The 21136-nt window shown below is 33.3% G+C and overlaps 2 protein-coding genes across 2 annotated transcripts; both read right to left on the bottom strand.

Moving 5' to 3' along the window:
- Nucleotides 1-7865: 7865 nt before the first annotated feature.
- Nucleotides 7866-9144, bottom strand: LOC25492114 (non-classical arabinogalactan protein 31). Its single transcript, XM_013600173.3, has 2 exons — nucleotides 8628-9144; nucleotides 7866-8321 (listed from the first exon to the last, which is right to left on the bottom strand). The coding sequence occupies exons 1-2, from the start codon at nucleotides 9091-9093 to the stop codon at nucleotides 8029-8031; spliced, it is 759 nt and encodes a 252-aa protein (XP_013455627.3). The 5' UTR covers nucleotides 9094-9144; the 3' UTR covers nucleotides 7866-8028.
- Nucleotides 9145-18439: 9295 nt separating this feature from the next.
- Nucleotides 18440-19704, bottom strand: LOC25492113 (non-classical arabinogalactan protein 30). Its single transcript, XM_039833925.1, has 2 exons — nucleotides 19132-19704; nucleotides 18440-18883 (listed from the first exon to the last, which is right to left on the bottom strand). Exons 1-2 carry the CDS (start codon nucleotides 19661-19663, stop codon nucleotides 18582-18584), a joined length of 834 nt encoding a protein of 277 aa, XP_039689859.1. The 5' UTR covers nucleotides 19664-19704; the 3' UTR covers nucleotides 18440-18581.
- Nucleotides 19705-21136: the final 1432 nt, after the last annotated feature.

The raw sequence follows: 21136 nt of genomic DNA, 5'->3' as shown, positions 1-21136 counted from the left end.
TACAGCGGAATATAAATCAGAGTGATCAAATATATACATGCCATGAGCAAATAAATCATATCCCAAAGATAAATCTCAAAACCCAAACATACGGGTAGTCATCAACAAAATAATAATCCAAAGGAAAAAAATATAAACAACCTAATCTAGACCGACACGACAAGCCTAGATCAGAGCCGACACGACACCGATATCGGAGGAAGCTCCCGATACCCAAGCAAAGACTCACCGAGACTACTCCTGCACAACGTCTACTCACCCATACAGGCAAGTAGGCAGTTAAAACCACTGGGGGTAAGCATTACATTATCATAATCCAGATAATAATCAAATTCAATAATATCATGTACTTGAATAATAATAGTCAAGCATAAATACTTATATCACAACTTGCTAGTTCATATCCACATATATCAACCACATGAATAATTATCCAATCATAAATATTCATTCACAACATCAGTCATAGACAATCATTAGCAACATTCATTCATCTCAATTCATCACCAATCACATAATTCACATAGGACTCATGCTATGATATGCACTTATGGACACATAAATGCATGCGGTACCAAATCTCAACAAGGTCGTCACCTCCGATGGACAAGTCAACATCGCATGTAAGGCTCACCTCTGCCTTACAATAATCTCGAAGTAAAAGAGTCATCCCTTTTACAGCAACAACGACTATGATGCATGGACATGTGTAATGACTCGATAATGCGACAACAATTCTCAATCTCAACTCAATATATAGGACAACACCCAATTATATTGATTATCTCCTCAACATTGCATTACCAAGAAAACATGCCCATACACAATTAAATCATAGTATTCACCATCACACTTCAACATAATTATCAATAATTAACAATGTCAAGCAACATCAACTATATCATATAGTTTCACCATTTCAAGCATTCTCATATTCCAAGTAATAGGGAGAAACAACATCTCATGATAGATATCATATTCAACATGTAATCATTCAACATCAACTATCACATATAGTTTCACCATTCAAGGATTCTCATATTCCAAGTAAGAGAACATACAACATCTCATGATAAACATCGTATCCAAAATATAATCACTCATTCATACAACTTCACTTAGTCATACAAGAATAATCTCAATAACTCACAAAACAATTTGCTAAAGAAACATGTCCGACAAAAATCCAAATCATGTGGCAAACGGCCAACATTGATAATTTCAAAGCTAGGCAACTTATTCAAATTTGAAATCCTACAGTTCAATCTTAATCAATCATATAAGTATGAGCATAGGCCACTTACGAACTATCGATCATTAGTTCAAAGGTTAGCCTAAGTTCGTATGAGAAAATCCCAAGTTTATACATTCCACATTCCCACCCGAAAATCAAGTTTGACATGATTAAGACATTGTACCAACCTTACAAGCATTGCCTAAGCCCATAAGAACTGTAGACTAAGCTTGCAACTCCTTTTGTTCACAAAGACCAAGTTCCAACAATTTCCGAAAAACCGAAACGACACAAACTCAAGTTTCAAACCATTTAGAAAATTAAAGTTCCGACAAAGCCAAATGTTTTCCAGTAGAAAAGTAGGTGAAAACAGCAAAAGAACACTTCAAAACGATCGCCTAGGATCCCTGCACGACCACCCCCAAGCACCCGGACACGGAACAACGTTCCCGTTGTCCTGTCATGGGCGCCTGGCGCTACAGGTGCAGCGCCCAAGCGCTGACTTCCTGTAAGTGGGCGCCCAGCGCTCCACTACAGGCGCAGCGCTCCGTAAACGCGCGTTTTCGCGTGTCTCGGCCGCGGGTTTTCGCTAATTTCGATCAAAAATCGAACGTTTAAAATCCTCAATCATCAAAAGTGATCCGAGGCATAACCCGAGGCTCTAACACATCGAACTCGCTCGTTTCGGGGCATTTGTACAAGTTATGAAATTGTTTTAAAATAACTTTTCTCAAAACAATAAGTTCTCAAACAACCACAATTCATCTCTTCAAATTCAACACAATTCTCAACAACATCTCAACATAAATCATACCCAAGTCATGAAATGAGATCAACATCATCAATCAACCACAATCATAACATATAATCATACACTCCATCATAATTCAACAACAACATGTCAAATTCATCCATTTTGCAAAATTTTCATAACTTTTCATTTTCACATATTTAAACATGTAATTTAACCAACAATCATACAATTATTATCAATTCATGCATACAAACATATCATCAAAGTTGGAGCACGAATTTAGCAACAATTATCCATTCATTCATTTCAACCCATTTCATACAAATCATGAAAAATTGCAAAGAATGAACATGATTATGATAAAGACTAACCCCCTTACCTTAGATGAAGATTAGACCAAACCTAGGCTTCAATTTAGCTCCTAAGCTTTCCCAATTGGATTCTTCAAGTTCTTCTCTCCAAACCCTTATCTTCTCTTCCCACTTTCTCTCTCTAGAAATGTTTGTGAAATGAAATGAATTGAGTATTTGGAACTTATCTCTATTCCAAAAAATGAAACTTTGTTTTCAACTAATTAATATAACCTTTTTTCAAGCTGCTGCCCTGCAACTATGTCTTTGAGCCCGGATCCTCATTCTTGGAGCAAAGCATTCATTGAAGTATACAGGGGCGGTTCCCTTCATGATGATGGGGTAGCCCTTGCTACCCCAAAAGAAAAAATATTCATGAATTGGTTGGTATATATTTATATTTAGCTACCCCAAATAATAAATATTGAGCTACCCCAAATAAGTTTGGTTACCGAAAATTAACATAAATAAGAAAGTGAAAAAGTACTACATCATTGATAGATTTATTTGTATTGGTTTGTTAGTTTTAGTCAGAAAAAATTTCAACAACAATAGTGAGAAACAAATTAAATAGATAATAAGCTCTTACAAATAACCTATTGTTTACATTGAAAAGACATTAGTAACCTTTTATTAAACAATGAATTATGGATAAAATTGACTTCTTAAAACATGTTTTGTCCAGAATTATTGTGATTTTTTTTTATGAATCAATTAAGTTTCAGATTAAATTTATTTTTAGTATCTACAACACTCGCAATTTTAAAGTTAAGTTCCTAACATTTTGTTTAATTTTAGTCCTTAATTTATTGTTATAGAGATTAATGCAAGACTAAAAACACATTTTTTTTTTGTAAAATTATAAAAAGATGAGACAAAAATTGAATAAAATTTTTGTAAGGATTAAACCTATAAAATTATAATTTATGGGACAAAAATTATATTTTATCCATAAATTTCATATGCTGGTTTTAAAAATAATTTTTTTTGTTTATGGCCCCCGCGTAGAATTTTCTCTAGCTTCGCCGCTGGAAGTATACATATTATATTGTGACTGTTGTTCGACAGAAGGTAGAAAAAGCTTGTCATCAAACTATATTATTTCTTATATAGCATTTTTTTTTTAAGTATTACAGAAAACTGTTTTTTTACTAAAACAGTTGTTTTAAAACTTTATTTTTTCAATAGAGGGAAAATCGTTTTTTATATTTGTGTAGTCAAAAGTCTGATATTTTTTAAAAGTAAAACTGTTTCTTAAACTAAATCTGTTTTTAAAAATAATAATTTTATTAATTTTAAAAACTGATTTTTAAGTAAAAATATTTCATAAAAAATAATATACTAAAAATGTTTATTGTTGGAAAACATTTTTTTAAAATAGTGTATTCAAAATCAGTTTTATTTTTTAAATTAAAACTTTGTTAAAATTATTTTTATATAAAAAGTTAAAGCTATTTTTTTAATAAATTAAAATCTGTTTTTATCTTAAAAATATTTATAAAAAACATTATACCATATAACGCCTATTGTTTGAAAACAAGGGACTCAAATATAGCGTAGTGCAAAACAATTTTTTATTTAAATTAAAAGTATGTTATAATTAGTTTTTTTCAAAATTAAATCTGGTTTTTTAATAAATTAAAACAATTTATAAAAAATCAATATACTATTATAAATGTGTGATGTTGCTTTATTTATATGCATTTAATTGTGTTTTAAAAATAATTTTAAATTTTTTTGAAATAAATTGTATTAATTAAAATGATTTTTGAACCAATTAATTGTATTTGAAAAACAACTTTTTAAAAAAATTCGGTTTTATAAATAAAACATTTTTTAAAAAAAATAATAATAATATACGATTTGTCAGGGGTTAAACCCCTCGCAAGTCCCTGGTTTTTTGCTGATATGATTTGACCTTCCATCAGTCAGTCAGTGCGTAAGTCAGAGTAGACTGCACAACAGAAAAAAGTGAGGGAATATGCTAGGGGTTATGACAGGGACAAAGTCAGGCCATATAGCAGGGGTTGAGCCCCTCGTTTTTTTCTCAGGGGTGTAACCCCTGGCAAAATGTTTGCGACGAGCGCTTTTGCCAGTATTTCCGCCCCTGGCAAATTCCCTCACAAACATCCCTTTTCCCTGGGATTCTGTCCTTTTCTCAGGGATTTTGCCCCTGGCAAAAGGTAATGTTTCTTGTAGTGTTTATTAAAGTACTGTCTGTAACCTTCAGGTTGAAGTGCATTAGCAAATAATGTAACTTTAGTGGGATCGTTAAAGCATTGGTACCCCTGACTTTCCCTCTCGTTTCCTTTCTCTGTAACACCATTTCTTCTTCAATTTTCAGAAATTTCTTCATCTTTGTTTGCTGTACAACCCACTTCCTTAAATGTCTTTTTTTTTTGTTGAACACAGGGAATCCATTTCCCACGCCACCACACATTAAGAAGCAACTCCAAGTACCTTCAAAATTCTAATCCTCAAATTTCCTTTGATTCAAACAAACAAAAAGTAATTTGAACAAACCCCTAAAAACATCAAGGTGTATTTCAAACACAGATGCAACACAAGCATCAAACCCAGATTCTAATTTCTATCATAAAAACCTGATAAATAATTCCCATCAAATAAACCTTTCCAAAGAGAAGGAGAAATCCAAAGAGAAAAATAGTATTTTCTCAAGGCTGCAACAACCGCGACGGAGAGAGAGAAACGGAGACGGAAACCACTACGATGGCGACAAATACAACGGCTGCAAAGACGGCGATAGAGACAACAACCGCAACAACGGAGGAGACGACAACCACATTGAAATCGAAAATACCCTTTGGTTAAAACTGGAATTGCAGAAGAGTACCAATTCAGTACCAATTGAATTGGAGAAGAGTAATAATTCCAAAGTACACTTTTATTATTCTCTAACTTTGATTTTTAGATTTGGTTTTTGGATGAATTTGAAGAGATGAGTTCTGTTTTGTTCATGGGAGAGGAAGATTTATGAGGTCCATTTTCTTCTGTTCTTGCTTTTTCAAGTGAAACTATGATAAAAAAAGACTACAATGACAAAATATTCAATAATGATGAGTTTGTTTGATTTGATACAAATGGGTTTGCTACAAGCAAGATTAGATTGAGGGGTGGTAGAAGAAGGGTGAGAAGGAGAGAAGAGAAAACAGTTACGGGGGTGGGAGAGTGGTCTTAAGGGGTATTTTCGTCATTTTTCCGCACTTTGATAGAAGGAAAGGCATTTTCGTCTCTTCAAGCCAAACTTTGCTGAGTCAATGTGCCACGTCAGCTAATTAGTGACGTGGCAGTGATTAAGTGGGGGGAGGGACGAAATTTTAAATGATTAATCAATGCAAGGGTAAATTGGCAGGTTTGACGATTACAGGGACTAATTTTTAAATGACACCTAATTGCAAGGACGAAACACATCATTAAGCCTATTTAAATTGGTAACATTTTCAGGCACACGTCAAACTATTGGTGTAAATTGATAAGAGAAGACTATTCTTTAAGCATGCTTGGAATGATAAACCTCTCAAGTTGTCACAATATTTAAATTATAATGCTATACTCCCTCCGTCCCAAATTGTATGACGTTTTTGCCATTTCACACGTATTAAGAAATATAATTAATATTGTGTGGGGAAGAGAAATTATGAGTTGTATTACAAAATTATCCTTAATAAATGGTATGGAAAAGATAAATGAAATAATTGAAAGAAGAGAGAGTAATTAATAGTTAAGGATATAATAGGAAAAATAACATTAATATTTCATTGGTATTGTAAAGCGACATATAATGTGGGACAATTTTTTTTTTCAAAGCGACATACAATTTGGGACGGAGGGAGTACTACTTAAGTTTCAACATAAATGGAAGAAACTATATGCATAGGTCAGTTAGTATAGTAAATACTCCCTTCGTCCCATAATATAAGCTAAAAAAACTCATTTTCTTTGTCCCAAAATATAAGCAAAAAAGACAAACTTTTATGCTATTTAATATTGTTTTTTTAAAAAATCTCTTTTCCAAGAATTTTTTTTGTTTATTCTCATAAAATTACATTCAATTTTCTCTCTCTTTCATTTTTTCCATAACTAATAGCCAATGAAAATTGTTTTAACATCTTCCTATAAAACTTTTTTCAAAGAAAACACAAAAAACTATACTCTAAATTCTTATGTTTTAGTTTTCTTAATAAGGAGCCTTGCTAAATCTCGCGAGAGATTTCTCGCGATTTTTTCACGATTGCAGCAATTTTTGCTATATATTTCAATTTTTATCAAAAAAAAAAAGAGGTTTAGATAAATAGTAACTGATTGTTACATGCTACCCACACAACTGAGGCCAACTGTTCAACCCTGGATTCTTCTTGTCATTTTGTGATATTAAGTTACCAAAGTAAAGTGTTGGAAAATGAGATTACCAGGTGAGACAAAATGGCAGATTTATAGTGAAATACTTGATAAATGGATGGTGAGGTTGAAAATTGAAAAATAAAATTAAGAAAATGGAACAGAGAAGTTTTGGACAAGAGAGAACACATGTGCAGGTAGAAAGAATGTCACTTAGTGATGCTTCGGGACACAAATCTTCGCTATATTTAGCATTTTTCTTATTAATTTATTGGTAATGCTTTAAATATATTGAATTTTTTAAAAAGAATGTAAAATCTTTCTGACTGCTAGGATTTATTCATAAATTAGATGTTAAATTTTAGCTGTAGATTTGCTACAAGAAGTCTTAGTTATGTTGATGCAGATTTGTTGTGAAATTGCAATTATAAGTCATAGTTATGTTGCTGCGGAAAATACATTTTGAATGCTAGTTTGTTGTGGATTAACTAAAAATTTGCGGATTTTTTTTCTTTTAACCACGGATTTAATAAGAAATTTTTCCCTAACATTCAACATAATTTTTTCTTCTAATTGCATTACTTGTAATTAGAATTTACAACTCATTATGTCTAAATAATATATTGTATGAATATGACAATATTCTATTGGCTTATTCTATAAGAAAAAAATTGTTACAAAAAGGTGCAACACAAAAACTTCCCAGGAGGAATGATAATAATAATAATTAAGGAGGTATTAATTCCTGATTAATCTTCAAATTGTACTATCTAAATTATCAGACCATCCACAATGGAGCACCCCATTTGGATGCTTAAATGGGTCCCGACTGTACAAGTGCATTTTAGATGAATGTTACAACGAACTTGAGAAAAGTTTTATAACTTTGAAGTGCTAAGTATTCTTTCTTTTTCTTTTTTGGTAATTAAAGGCGCTTAATATTATTTTAAAAAAGAAGATTCTTTTATTCGTAAAATATCATTTTTGCATGAATAATTGATAGAAATTTGTAGAGAATACATGTTTATTTTCAAGGTTAGAATATTTTTTGTGACACATGATTAAATATGTTTTGTCATTCAAAAATACTAGTCGTCAAGTTTATACCAAATAGAAAAAACTTCCATTCATTAACATTTCTTGAATAACCACCATTGAAGTAAGCAAATTGAATGAAAACGATAAAAACATTTTCTTATTGTTGAATTCTTATAAGAACCATCTATCGCACACTCATACATAATGCAACTATTACGAATTTGGAATCAAAGTTCCTATTACCAAAAGAGAGCAATCTATATAAAATTCATTTTTTTTTAACTATAATTTTCTTAATGAGTGCATTTGGGTTCAAATGCAAGAGGTTTGACATTGTAGAGAATGAGAACGTGACCCTTAGACACAAATGATTTCTTGCGCTTAAGAACAGCACCAGTGACACCACCATGAAGATTTGAGGGCTTTAATCCATTTGGTGCACTATCCAATACAACATTACACTTGTGAGCTGCAAAACTTGAGATGTCCTTTGAGCCTTTGATATAGAAATAACCGTTCTTATCGGTCTTGCCTTTTCGAACCACGTTGTGTTTGGTGTTGTTGCATTGGAGCTTCACAACGGCACCTTCAACAAAAGAACATAATAATAATAATAATAACGGTCATTACCATTTAGCAAAAATAGTGTATGTAACATTATCATATTTATTATCAAAGAAAAAGGATCCAAAAAAGAAAACCACAAATTCTCAATAACCGTACAACTTTACTAAAAATCGGAAGAAAAAAAAACTAAAGTTGAAAGAAATCTGATTTCAAACAGTATAAGAAAATCTAGAAAAAGAAATGAAAATGACACTACTAGAGAGAAAAATAGCTTGGTAGAAAAATGATAGAAAAACATAGTAAATGGGAAAACTAAAAGACAGACCATTGAGAGATGTAGCATTCGAAAGGGTTTCAACTCCAGCATGCTTGCATGATTTGACATAAACAACACCTTCAACAGCTATTCGGGATTTAATAGGTATAGGAAGACGGAATAGAGGGTAAACTCGAGCACGTTTGTCCACAGGGGCATGAGCCGGAGGATGTTGTTGATGAATAGGGGGATGGGCAGGAGGGTGGTGATGGTGACGATGGGTTGGAGGTTGAACAGGGGCATGAGCAGGAGGGTGTTGATGGTAGGGATGGGTTGGAGGTTTAGCATGGTGAGAAGGGTGTAAAGGAGTGTGAGCAGTGGTCGGTGAGAGATTGTGGTTGTGACGATGGTGGAGAGGGGCGTTAGCCGGTAGATGAAGTGGTGTTGGTTCATGAAGAGATTCAAGTTCTTCAGCAAATACATTGAAAGAAATCAATTGGAGAAAGAGTAGCAACATTGCTAAGAACTTGGCCATTTTCTCTTTGAGAGTGAGAGAGGAAAGAGATGGTGGTATTGTGAAAATGATTGACTGTGAGGCTTGATTTATATTAGATCCAAACCCCATAATCATTGCGGTTTTTGTTTCTATCATAGACAAAAGTTAAATTAAAATGATTCTCCTTCAAAAAATTGATTCTCTATTTCTCATTTTTAGTGCAAAATAGGTAATAACAAAAATTAGAGTTAATGTCCAAATTGAATTTATGGAAAGGTGCACTAAAAGATAGGAAATTTTAAAGGGAACTTCACATTTCACGAATTAAGGTGTACTTGTACTCATGGTTCATTAATTTATAAATTAACAATCATTTTTATGAAATAAATTTACCTGTCAATAGTTATATTTTAGAAAACATCATTTCATAAGAAAAAACATCGTTTCATTGTTTATAAGAATCATATTTTTATAAGAATCATATTAAATTTTTAACATTTTCTCATAAAAAATAATCAATATTCTTTGTTATGAGTATTAAAAATTCAAAAAAAAATAATAAATCGTCGACGCTTTTGGTAAATAAAACGTAATTATTATAATTGTCAATGATAAAAAATAATTCTTTTTCTTCAAAAATACAACTCATTTAATTATTAATTTAACGATTTGGTGTACCGGTACACTCAAATTTTTTATTGTACCGTAGAATTTGCTAATTATAAATCGTAACAGTTAATGACTATGTGATAGTTAATGACCAAATTCTTTTTGCGGTTTTTGTTAATGATGTAAACAAACAATTTTTTTAAGAAAACAATCGTTTTTTTTATTATCAAGTAATTTAATGACTATAATTTTACATTGATACGGAATATGTGAAGAATTTGTGATTCGAACCTTTTGTTACATATTGCAATGTTTATACCATGATGCTTGCGGGGAATAATCTTTTTTTCTCTAATAATGCTTATTAGTGCAAGCTACAGTGACATATCTAGAAATTTTGCAATTATCTGTTTACCGATTTAAATGTGTTAATAAGCTCTAGATGAAATACCTCAACTTTTTTTTTGGATAAGGCAGGAAGTAGACGAGGCATCAAGGAGTCCAGAGACAACCCAACTAGGTTGGTATCCCGCTGGAACTTCTATCCTATACCGACTACTACGATAAAAATTTAAAACTTTAAACGTCTTGATTTTCCATGCAACATGAATGCATCATTTATATTTACCATGGCAATAGTATGGTTTACACAAAACAATGACATTTCGTTGAGTGAATTATATATGTCAACAATCTTCTAAACTCAAACGCCAATTTTATAACCATTATTTTTTAACAGCAATTTTTTATAACCATCTAAAGTTAAAAATCTAAATTTTTATTTTATTAGACTGAACTCAAACGTCAACAACTAACAAATCTTGATCTTCTTATTGTTTTTTATTGAATCATGAATCGCTCTGTTAGGGTTTGCACCTAGCAAGAGCGCAGCCATTAATTTTCAAACTCATCACCAAATTGCTTTATTCCATTGATCCATTCCACTCACATATTCCATTAATTGTTCACTCAATTCTAACGTGAGTGCTAGTTTCATTTGTTTCATTTCACGTTGAATTCTAGTTCCATTCAAGCTTCACCGTTCTCACCCGCCATGTTTGATTGGCAGGCTGAGATGTAATCGCTCCAAAGGCTGCAACGGCTCCCCCACCGCCTGCCCTATCTGTCTTGTCGACTGTTTCGTTTGCACAGGCTCTTACGGCCTCACATAAGTCTGTCCCCAATGCCATTTTGCCAACGCCAACAATTATGGGAGAAACACTAAGTATCAAAATCACACAGGATCTATATGAACATGGAATGAATTTTTGTAAGACAAACCTTCGGGGACGTCTGGTTTTACACAAAGGAGAGAAACCCTATTCTACAAAGGAGATTGAATTGAAATTACAGAAGCACTGGAAGACTGCGGGATCATGGCACATGATGTCCCTCGGAAGAGGTTATTATGAATTCTTCTTTGCTTCAGAGATGGATAAATGTAATGTCTAGGCAGCGGGCACAGTTTCTCTAAAATCGGGTGTCCTTCGACTTTTCGAGTGGTCCAAGGATTTCAATATGCACACACAGCGAAACACTCACGCTCAGGTTTGGATTTGCCTGTTAGAACTTCCGCAGGAGTAATGGATGGAACAAACTCTCCGGGAGATTGCAAGTGCAGTGGGCACCCCTCTTGTGATAGACAACGCGACATCAAATTAAAGAGTTTGTTTGGACATTATGCGAGAGTACTAGTTGATATGGATTTCTCCCGTAAGATTTTTCATGAAATTGTTGTTGAGAGGGAAGGATATGCTTTCCCGGTTGCCGTGGCCTATGAATGGATGCCGGATTTCTATTCTCACTGTCAGAATATCGGGCATGACAAAGAAAGATACATGGATTCCAAGGACTGACAAGCCTTCAGGGATCGGCTCTTCCCTAGCTTTTGGCGCAACAAATGACACTACTTCAGCATCGGATTTTGTGGAAGTGGAAAGGGAAACAAATGATGACATTCAACAAGATATACACGTTTCTGACCAAGAAACAGAAGCAGCAACAATTCCTCTGCAAATTGAATTACATGATGCGCACGAGGAGTTAGCTCTTATCAGATCAGAGGCAGTGCCCACTGCTTTACCGACTCCTATGGGGAGCCATAAAGAAACAGAAACAACAACGACTTCATTGCAAATTGAAACAATTCAGAACCAAGGGGAAGCAATTCCGATCCAAGAGGAAACACATGATGCTCAGGAGGGAGTAATTCCTGTCAGATCAGAGGCAATGCCCTCAGTTTTACCGACTCCTATGGTAATTCCTACCTTCCAAATTAATAACTTTAGTAAGCCTCTTGAGAATGTTTCCAATGAGATAATTGAAAATAATCTCGAGGGGAATTGTATGCATGTTTTATCTCCCGTAAAAAAATACACATATTGATATCAGTAGCATTGTGGCCCCGAATAATGCTAAGATAGATCCGGCGCTCCAGAAGGACTTACACTTTATGCAGGCTTGGTTGGCAAAGGCAACAAAGACCGAAACATCATTTACAGAGGTTGTTTCCAAGTCATAGAAAAAAAAAGAACTTACAGACTTTACAAAAAAACTTCACTCAGAACCCGCTCTCGACCACCGTTTAAATGAATATAATTTTATGGAATATCCGAGGAATCGGCAACAATGATTCTCGGCTTGTGTTTGTTGTTTCATGACACGGTGTGATTTTGGAGAAATTTGTTGTTTCATGACTCGGTGTGGTCCACTTTGTTGCCTCCATCTTTGGGGGGCAATTTTGCTAGGGACAGAAATGGGATGCCGAACTTTATTTCCTTAATTACTTATGTTCCTAGTTTTCTCTATATATTTATATTTCTTTCGAGGGTATTGGCTTAGTCCCCCCTCTTTGTAAATTTTTTTCCCTTTTTTTTAATAAAATTTACGTATTGGAAAGGCGGTAGGTGATGGGGGATTCTGTTGGGTGCCAACCTAGTTGGGATGTTTCAAATTCTCCCGGATACCCAACCTTTCTCTTGGCCTTAAAAAAAAAAAAAAAAAAAAAAAAACACTAACAAATCGTAGGGGTATACTTGCTTTGACACACACTCAAATAAATATATTTGGGCATACTCACAAAACTAAAAGAAAAATATAAGAGAACAAAATTGAATAATGTCAATTGATTTAACTAAATACTTTTCCTTTAATTTTTTCATTTCATATGAGGGTGTCTAAACAATATTCATTTGTGATTGTGTCCATGAAAGATTTTCCCCAAATAGTATTGCTAATGCATGTATTACCTATATAAAATATAAAAATAATATGTATGTATGCAGTGTACTTTTGATAATAACATTTAAGTATGTAATGTACTAGTGTAGTGAACTATGCACTGGCGGAGCTAGGAATTGTATGTAATGGGGGCAATATTCTGCGTATATGTAATATAAAAAATAACATATTTAAGAGTATATATATATACATCATAATATTCTCTACAGCTATATAAATTATGAAAATACATGAATGTTTTATTAAAAACAAGAATAACAGTTATTTCTTTTCTTTTTGAATAAGAATAAAAATTATTTCTAAACTATCATGTTATATATTGATTGTTGAAACAAATTAAGATTGCTATTATAAAAGTATTACGATACAAAATATACAATTTAAGTATACTTGTGTTTTTAAAAAATAAATTGAATTATACTTGGCATGAAGTTATAGTGAGGTCACAAAAATTAATGAGGTGAAATTTTTCTCATGTGTTTGACTGCTTGTAAGAAAACCGATTAAAATTTCAACTAATCAAAGCTACCCAAAAAAGACAGGAGCCCTACTGTAACGCCCTCTTTGAATTATTTAATTATTTAATTGAGTTTAGAAATTATTTAGATGAGTTTATATTATATTTATATAATATATGTGTGATTTATATGATTTATATGATTGAGGTGATTTTATGTGATTATGAGGAGTTGTGACTTATTTTATTGTTTAATAAAATAAGATTTGAAAATAAAATAAATATTGAGTTTAGGGGCTGTTTTGAGATTTTAGAGAGTTTTGGGGGAGAAAGAGAAATAAGATAAGATAATTGGAGGAGATATAAATAGGGAAACCTAGTTTAGAAAGAAAGAAGAAAAAAAAAAACATAACGTACGTACGATCAGTTTTGGAGAAAAAGCCAAGAGGAGGGAGAAGACCTAGGAGTGCTGCGATTTTCATCTATAAGGTAAGGGTGAGACTAACCTTGCAATTCTATTAAGTCTATGAATCAACGGTTACATTTAACATGAATTAGGATGAGTTTAAGAAGAATCGGAAATTAGGTCAAATTGAGAGAATTGATGATTAAATGGTGAAAACTTGTTAAAAAGATGTAGAAACTGTCCTTAGACCTTAGATAATGATTATGATGAATTTTGGAATCGAGATTAGGCTTAAAACCACGAGAGTTAATGATTTTTAGGTGAAAACTGCATTCTGCCTGTAGCGACATTCATCGCTCGCCTCCCGAGCTATGATCCTCGCCACGCGAGTAACCCTTTCCCGCCTCGCGAGTTGCACGTTGCAGCTCGCCACGACGAACACTTGAACTCGCCTAGCGAGCTAGACCAGAGAGCATGCAAGATTCTGTAATTTTGATTTTTGAATTGAACCTTAGATGCTTTTGAGTGCCTGAACATGTCTAATAATGATTAGGAAAGAATGTAGAATGAGATTGAACCTGGAAAGACTTAGAATGAAAATTTAGAGAATCTGACCGAACTCGCCATGGCGAGTAGAGGTTCTCGCCCCGCGGGCGTTTGTGTTACAGAATGCCTTTTTAGGTTGAATGTGATCTTTGTCGTTCGAGTTGATGTGAGTTGATCTTAGAGGTTAGAAACTAAGTTGTTTACCTTGCTGTTAATGTTCCAGTAAGACTGATGCTTATGAATTATTGTTGCTTATAATGTTATATAATTGTATATACATTACATGACTTAAGTTTGATAATTGAGTTGCTGATTTACATTCGATATTATTATATCATGATGGTTTGCATACTACCTATGTTGCTGTTTGTTATTTAACTAAGTTGTCGTGAGTCTTAGGTTGCTCTGATACGTAACGGGAGGGGATCTTTAGTGGCTATTTCTCTTTCCTTTGCGTATATGCTATGTTTTCATGTTGCTTAACTGAATTTATGAGATGACCTTTATGAGGCCTGCATGCCAAGACGGATTATGAAGTTGAATTTAATTCCGCTGCTTTTATGTTGATGTTTATGTTGAAGGATAAATTTTTATTTATCTATTTTTGAAATTCTTAAGAAGTGTGATATCCCGTTATATGTTGTTTACTTTGATAAATGTTATGAAATTTTTAAGTTGGGAAAATGGGGTGTTACACCTACAGTGATGTGAGTGGCTCCTGTATTTCTCATGTGTTTGACTGCTTGTATATATATTAGATTTAAAATAGTAGTGCAGGCAGTAGCCCCTACAGTGATGTGAGTGGCTCCGGTACATGTCAAACTATTCGTATAAATTGGTAAGAGAAGACTATTCTTTAAGCATGCTTGGAATGATGACCTCTCAAGTTGTCACGGTACTTAAATTATAATGCTATACTACTTGATCGCTTCAATTCACTGAAATAAATTCCATGTTTCTTAGCCTATGGCTTTTGTTGGAACAATAGTCAAAATTGGTTAAAAATATTTTTTTTTGTCACTGAAGAGATTATTAGGCTGAGTCGCGGATTAGGTCGCTCTCTTTAAGACGTTTTGTGGCACTGTCCAAAATTGTGCAAGCAGACTGTCAACCACGACGTCCCCAGGATAAAACAACTCAGCTACAAAAGAATCCTATTGCACTATAAGATCTGTTCTAGAAATACACCTTCCAATATGGCTTTAAGACCACTTCAATATGGTATTGATACCACTCTATTATGGTACTAAGACCACTCTTATATGGTACTAAGACAACTCTAACTTCTCCAAGGGCATAAAACATAAAAAGATGAACTATATTCTTAAGATCATTCTTATTTTCCGAAGGGACACTTTATCTCGAAAGGGACTATGATCTTAAAAATACTCTTATTTCTGAAGGGACAAATTTTACCTAAGGGACTATGTTCTTAAGACCATTCTTAATTCTGAAGGGACATTTTAAACCAAATAGACTATGGCCTTAAGAACACTCTTTAAATTCGAAGGGACAAAAAAAGAGGGAGAGGAAAAGAATTGCTCGTCAACACAAGCTAAAGGAGGGAGAAGAGAGAAAAGTTCTTTAACAACTCAAGAGAACTTTTGGGGTGATTAGAAGTGGGGGAGAGGAACTCTATTTATAGGTGAAGAGCCAAAGATAAGTTACAAATCCAATGGCTAGGATTAGTTGACCTCTACAAAATCAATGACATGATTTCTCCTCATAAATGAGCACTCAATAGGATAGTTGACATGAGAATTTTTTAATTCACAAATTAACACTCATAGTGTTCCAACAGCTTTGAAGTTCCTGGAGGCACAACCAGATGCTTTTCACAAATCTAAGTCGACTAGGAAGTCAAGAAAGAGTAGCAGCTCTGCAAGAAGCAAATGCTCTGATGGCATCACAAGTAGTGAGTACATCCAAACTCGTTTCAAAAAGGGTGTTATAAAAAGCAATCCCAAATATGTTTCTTAAGATGTGCTTGTAGCTAGTTGTTTGGCAGCCTAGTCTAGCCAGTTGTTTTGCTTCTTTGCATATGTGTTGCTTTAGTTGAGTTTTGTTTTAGCTGTATGGTCATAGTTGGCCTCCTCTTTTTGTACTAAGGTTCAGGCCTTATCTTGTTTTGCAATTTAATTTTCCGAGCATTGATAAAAAATAAAAAAGAAAACAATTGTAGCATATGGCATGTAGATGCTGGAACTTGGTATATCTAGTGGAGTCCTTAATTCAAAAACAGAGGTAAAACAAAGTTCTATCCACACTTTTGAAGCAAGAGATTTGGATTCAAGTGAAAACCTTTTTATTGATTCATTTGGTTTGAGTACTTTGCCATAACAGGTGAGATTGTTAGCAAATAATCAGTAAGTTTGACGTGAGTCAACAACATAATCTCCAGTTAAATTCATTTACTATGACTTAGCTACGATATAGTGGTCGTAGCGAATCATATATTTTCTTGTATGTGGTTGCTGACCATTAAGTAAGCACGAATTGCATTTATATAATTTGATTCTCATTAAAAGTGATTGAACATGAAATTAGCATTTTTAATATTAGCAAATTGTTTGAGATTTGAGATTGCCTTTGCAACAGCATTCAAGAATTAACTAAGCAAGGATTGAGTGCTAACGTTGCATCTGTTACTTCGGAAAGAGAGGATGATGCCCCTCTAATTCTAAATAATTCTTTTGACTTACTCTCTTCGGAAGAGGTTGCTGTTCCTTTTGGGGAGGCTTTGCCTGATGATTTGGGTACAATGGAGGTTTTTACTGGTTTGCAGGATGCACCTAGAAATTCTCCCAATGTTACCCTAGATAAGGTTGTTGCTTGGGCTGCCACCCCTGTGCTGTCACCAGTTTCCTATCATCAGCCTGTCACACAATCTATGTATGCAACCGCTCCTATGCCTCAACCTGTAATTACCAGTTATGCTAGTTTGACAAGTGACAAGCTCCCATCAAGCCAAATTCCTATTTTCAAATCCTCTCTGCATTCTTGTGCAGCCTTAAAGAGTGTGCAAATTTTTTCCAAATTTTGGGGGGATGAAGTAGAAGAGGTGATGGAGGACACTATCAGCCCTGACAAGAGAATTGAGGCGGAAGAGGACAATGTTGAAGCCCTCATATCTGACTTTGAGAAACATTATCCAAGTCTATCGGAGAGCACTAAGGCAGAGAAAAAGAAGTAGAAGCACGTGCACAAAGTGAGGCCTGCTAGTTTTAACTTAGCCGGAATGAGAACCCGTGCCCAAAAGAGTAACGCCAAAGTTGTCTTGGCAGCTACATAATAGTTGGTTCATTTGCAAAAGCATAGATAGGAATATCACTGTTTTGTACTAAATTTCTTAGAGCGTGTAGTCTTGTAATCTGCTTAGCTTTTCTGTATTATGGTGGACTTAGTCACCTCTTTTCTTAGGATCCCTTCCTTTATAGGGATAGATCTAGTCTTTCTTTCCGCAGGTTATACGCTTTCTGACTCTGTTGTATTGGTTCAGACATCTCCTGTCTTTTTATTTTAGTGCTTTGATCAAAAAAAAAAAAAAAAAACAGCATTCAAGAATTAGACCCAGTTGTGTTCTTTATCTTCATTTCAATCGTTGATTTTCTGTTGCCTATTTTGTGTAGCATCGCAAGTAATTACAATTTATAACTCATTATGTTAAATAATTATATTGTATGAATATGGTATTATTCTATTGGCTAATTCTTTGAATGGTAATAATAATTAAGGAGACAAATTAATACCTGATTAATCTTCAAATTGCACTGTCTAAATTATCACCAATGTGCATTTTAGATAAATGTTACAAAGAACTTCAGAAAAGTTTTATAACTTTGAAGTGCTAACTATTCTTTTTTTTTTTTAGTAATTAAAGGCGCATAATATTTATTTTAAAAAATATGATTTTTTTTATTAGTAAAATATCATTTTTACATGATTAATTAATAGAACCTTGTAGAGAATATATGTTGTTTATTTTCAAGATTAGAATTTTTTTATGACACAAGATTATATATGTTTTGTCATTCAAAAATACTAGTGTCTAAGTTTATACCAAAAAAAAAAAAAAAAACTTCCCATAAATTCCATTCATTCACATTTCTTGAATAAGTATTATTGAAGTAAGCAAATTAAATGAAAACCATAAAACATTTTTTTTATTGTTGAATTCTTACAAGAACCATCTATTACGAACTTGGAATGAAAGCTCCTATTACCAAAAGAGCAATATATATAAATTCACTTTTTTAAACTCTAATTTTCTTAATTAGTGCATTTGGGCTCAAATGCAAGAGGTTTGACATTGTAGAGAATGAGATTGTGAGCCTTAGACACAAATGATTTCTTGTGCTTAATACGAGCACCGGTGATACCACCATTAATATTTGAGGGCTTTAATCCATTTGGTGCACTAACCAATACAACATTACACTTGTGAACTGCAAAAATTGAGATGTCCTTTGGACCTTTGATATAGAAATAACCGTTCTTATCGGTCTTGCCTTTTCGAACCACATTGTGTTTGGTGTTGTTGCATTGGAGCTTCACAACGGCACCTTCAACACCTTCAACAAAATAACATAATAATATCAATCATCAGTGAAAATGATCCAACAAAACTGAAAAAATAAATTAACACAAAAGTTGAAAGAAATCTGATTTTAAACAGCATAAATGATCAGAGTATAAAAAAATATAGAAAAAGAAATGAAAATGACATTACTCATGAAAAAAATAGCTTGGTAGAAAAATGATAAAAAAATAAATAAATAAATAAAAAAAACCTAACAAATGTGAAAACTGAAAGACAAACCATTAAGAGATGTAGCATTCGAAAGGGTGTCAACTCCAGCATGCTTGCATGATTTGACATAAACAACACCTTCAACAGCTATTTGGGCAGGGGCATGAGCCGGAGGATGTTGTTGATGAACAGGGGGATGGGCAGGAGGGTGGTGATGATGACGATGGGTTGGAGGTTGAACAGGGGCATGAGCAGGAGGGTGTTGATGGTGGTGATGGGTTGGAGGTTTAACAGGGTGACGAGGTTGGTGATGATGAATAGGGGCATGAGAAGGAGGGTGTTGATGGGATGAAGGTTGAAGAGGGGCATGAGCAGGAGGGTGTTGGTGGTGGTGACGGGTTGGAGGTTTAGCAGGGTGAGAAGGGTGTAAAGGAGTGTGAGCAGTGGTCGGTGAGAGATTGTGGTTGTGACGATGGTGGAGAGGGGCGTTAGCCGATGGATGAAGTGGTGTTGGTTCGTGAAGGGATTCAAGTTCTTCACCAAATACATTGAAAGAAATTAATTGGAGTAAGAGTAGCAACATTGCTAAGAACTTAACCATTTTCTCTTAGTGAGAGAAAGTAAGCTAGAAAGAGAGAGGAAGTGATGGTGGTATTGTGAAAATGACTGAGTGTGTGGCTTGATTTATATTAGATCCAAACCCCATAATCATTGCGGTTTTTGTTTCTCTCATAAACAAACTTTAAATTAAAATGATTCTCCTCCTAAAAATTATTCTCTATTTTTCCTTTTCTGCGCAAAATAGGTAATAAAACAATTATAGAGTTAATTTTCAAATTGAAATTATGCAAGGATGCACTAAAAAGTTGTAAAATGTAAACTAAGAGTTAATGTCCAAGCTGAAATTTCGGAAGGGTGTAAGGAAATAAAAAAAATTACATTACGTGGTAATTAATGTCCAAATTCTTTTTACGGTTTTTGTTAATGATGTAAACAAACAAATTTTGTTTTTTAAAAATCATTTTTTTCTTATCAAGTAGTTTATGACTATAATTTCACATTTAAGATTGAATATATAGAGAATTCGTCGTTCCTTTGCTAATGAATATATTACATACATAAAACGTAGTGTATTTTTTATAATAACATGTAAATATGAGTGTGTTTGTTTCAAGTTAAATTTGTATATTCTAGAAATGAAATGATAGAAATATTTGTTACAAGTTTATTATATTATATTACTGAATTTTGTTTCTGATTTTGAAGAACAAGAGACATTGGGTTTTGTTTTTCAAGGATATGCGATTTTGGATTTTTTTTTTACAAACATTTGAGATTTTCGTTTTCGGCAAATTTTGTTGGAGCCAAATTATTGAAACTTTGACATTGGTGAAAAATTCTAGAGCCAAAATTTTCAAGTATATATTGTTATTATAAATTATAAACAAATCAATAATACAGATGGTTAGACCACGGGTAATTATTGACGAATATAAGATGTCTATAATTATTAATGGTTAAGCTGGGTAGCAATTCCAAAAAAATCACATTAAACATTTAACTTTATAGACGGTTTATTCGTGGGTAATATGTCGGTAAGCTTAAAATTATTCACAGCCGCAAGGCCGTGGATAATTGTTTTGGGTAATGAACGAATTTCTTGTAGTGGGTGGGAATAAACGTTCTCATGAAGATGGGGAAAAATAGTGTGTAACCATCCATTAATCTTCCTATTATAATAATTCTTGGGCGAATAAATAAATATTAACCAGATATTTTTTTTAAAAAGGACTAATACTCCTTTCTTTATATTTCAAGGAATAACATTCTTAAGGGTGCGTTTGTTTTACCTTTAAAAAAAAATAGATTTTTTAAAAAAAACTGATTTTTAACTAGTTTATGTGTCACCTCTTTGTTTTTGAAAAAATGGATTTTGATAAAAGTTAATCCTAATAGCTTTTCATTTTAAAGTCAAAATAGATTTTTTTTGATAAAATGATTTTTTTAAAAATCCTAAACAAACACTCAAAAATGGTAAAAGTGATTTTTTTTTTTAAAAAAAATCTTAAACAAA

The sequence above is a fragment of the Medicago truncatula genome, chromosome 4 (genome assembly GCF_003473485.1).
Source record: "Medicago truncatula cultivar Jemalong A17 chromosome 4, MtrunA17r5.0-ANR, whole genome shotgun sequence".
In the NCBI taxonomy this organism is placed as follows: Eukaryota; Viridiplantae; Streptophyta; class Magnoliopsida; order Fabales; family Fabaceae; genus Medicago; species Medicago truncatula.
Note: the sequence above shows the minus strand (reverse complement) of the source record. Positions and strands in the feature narration are given on the sequence as shown.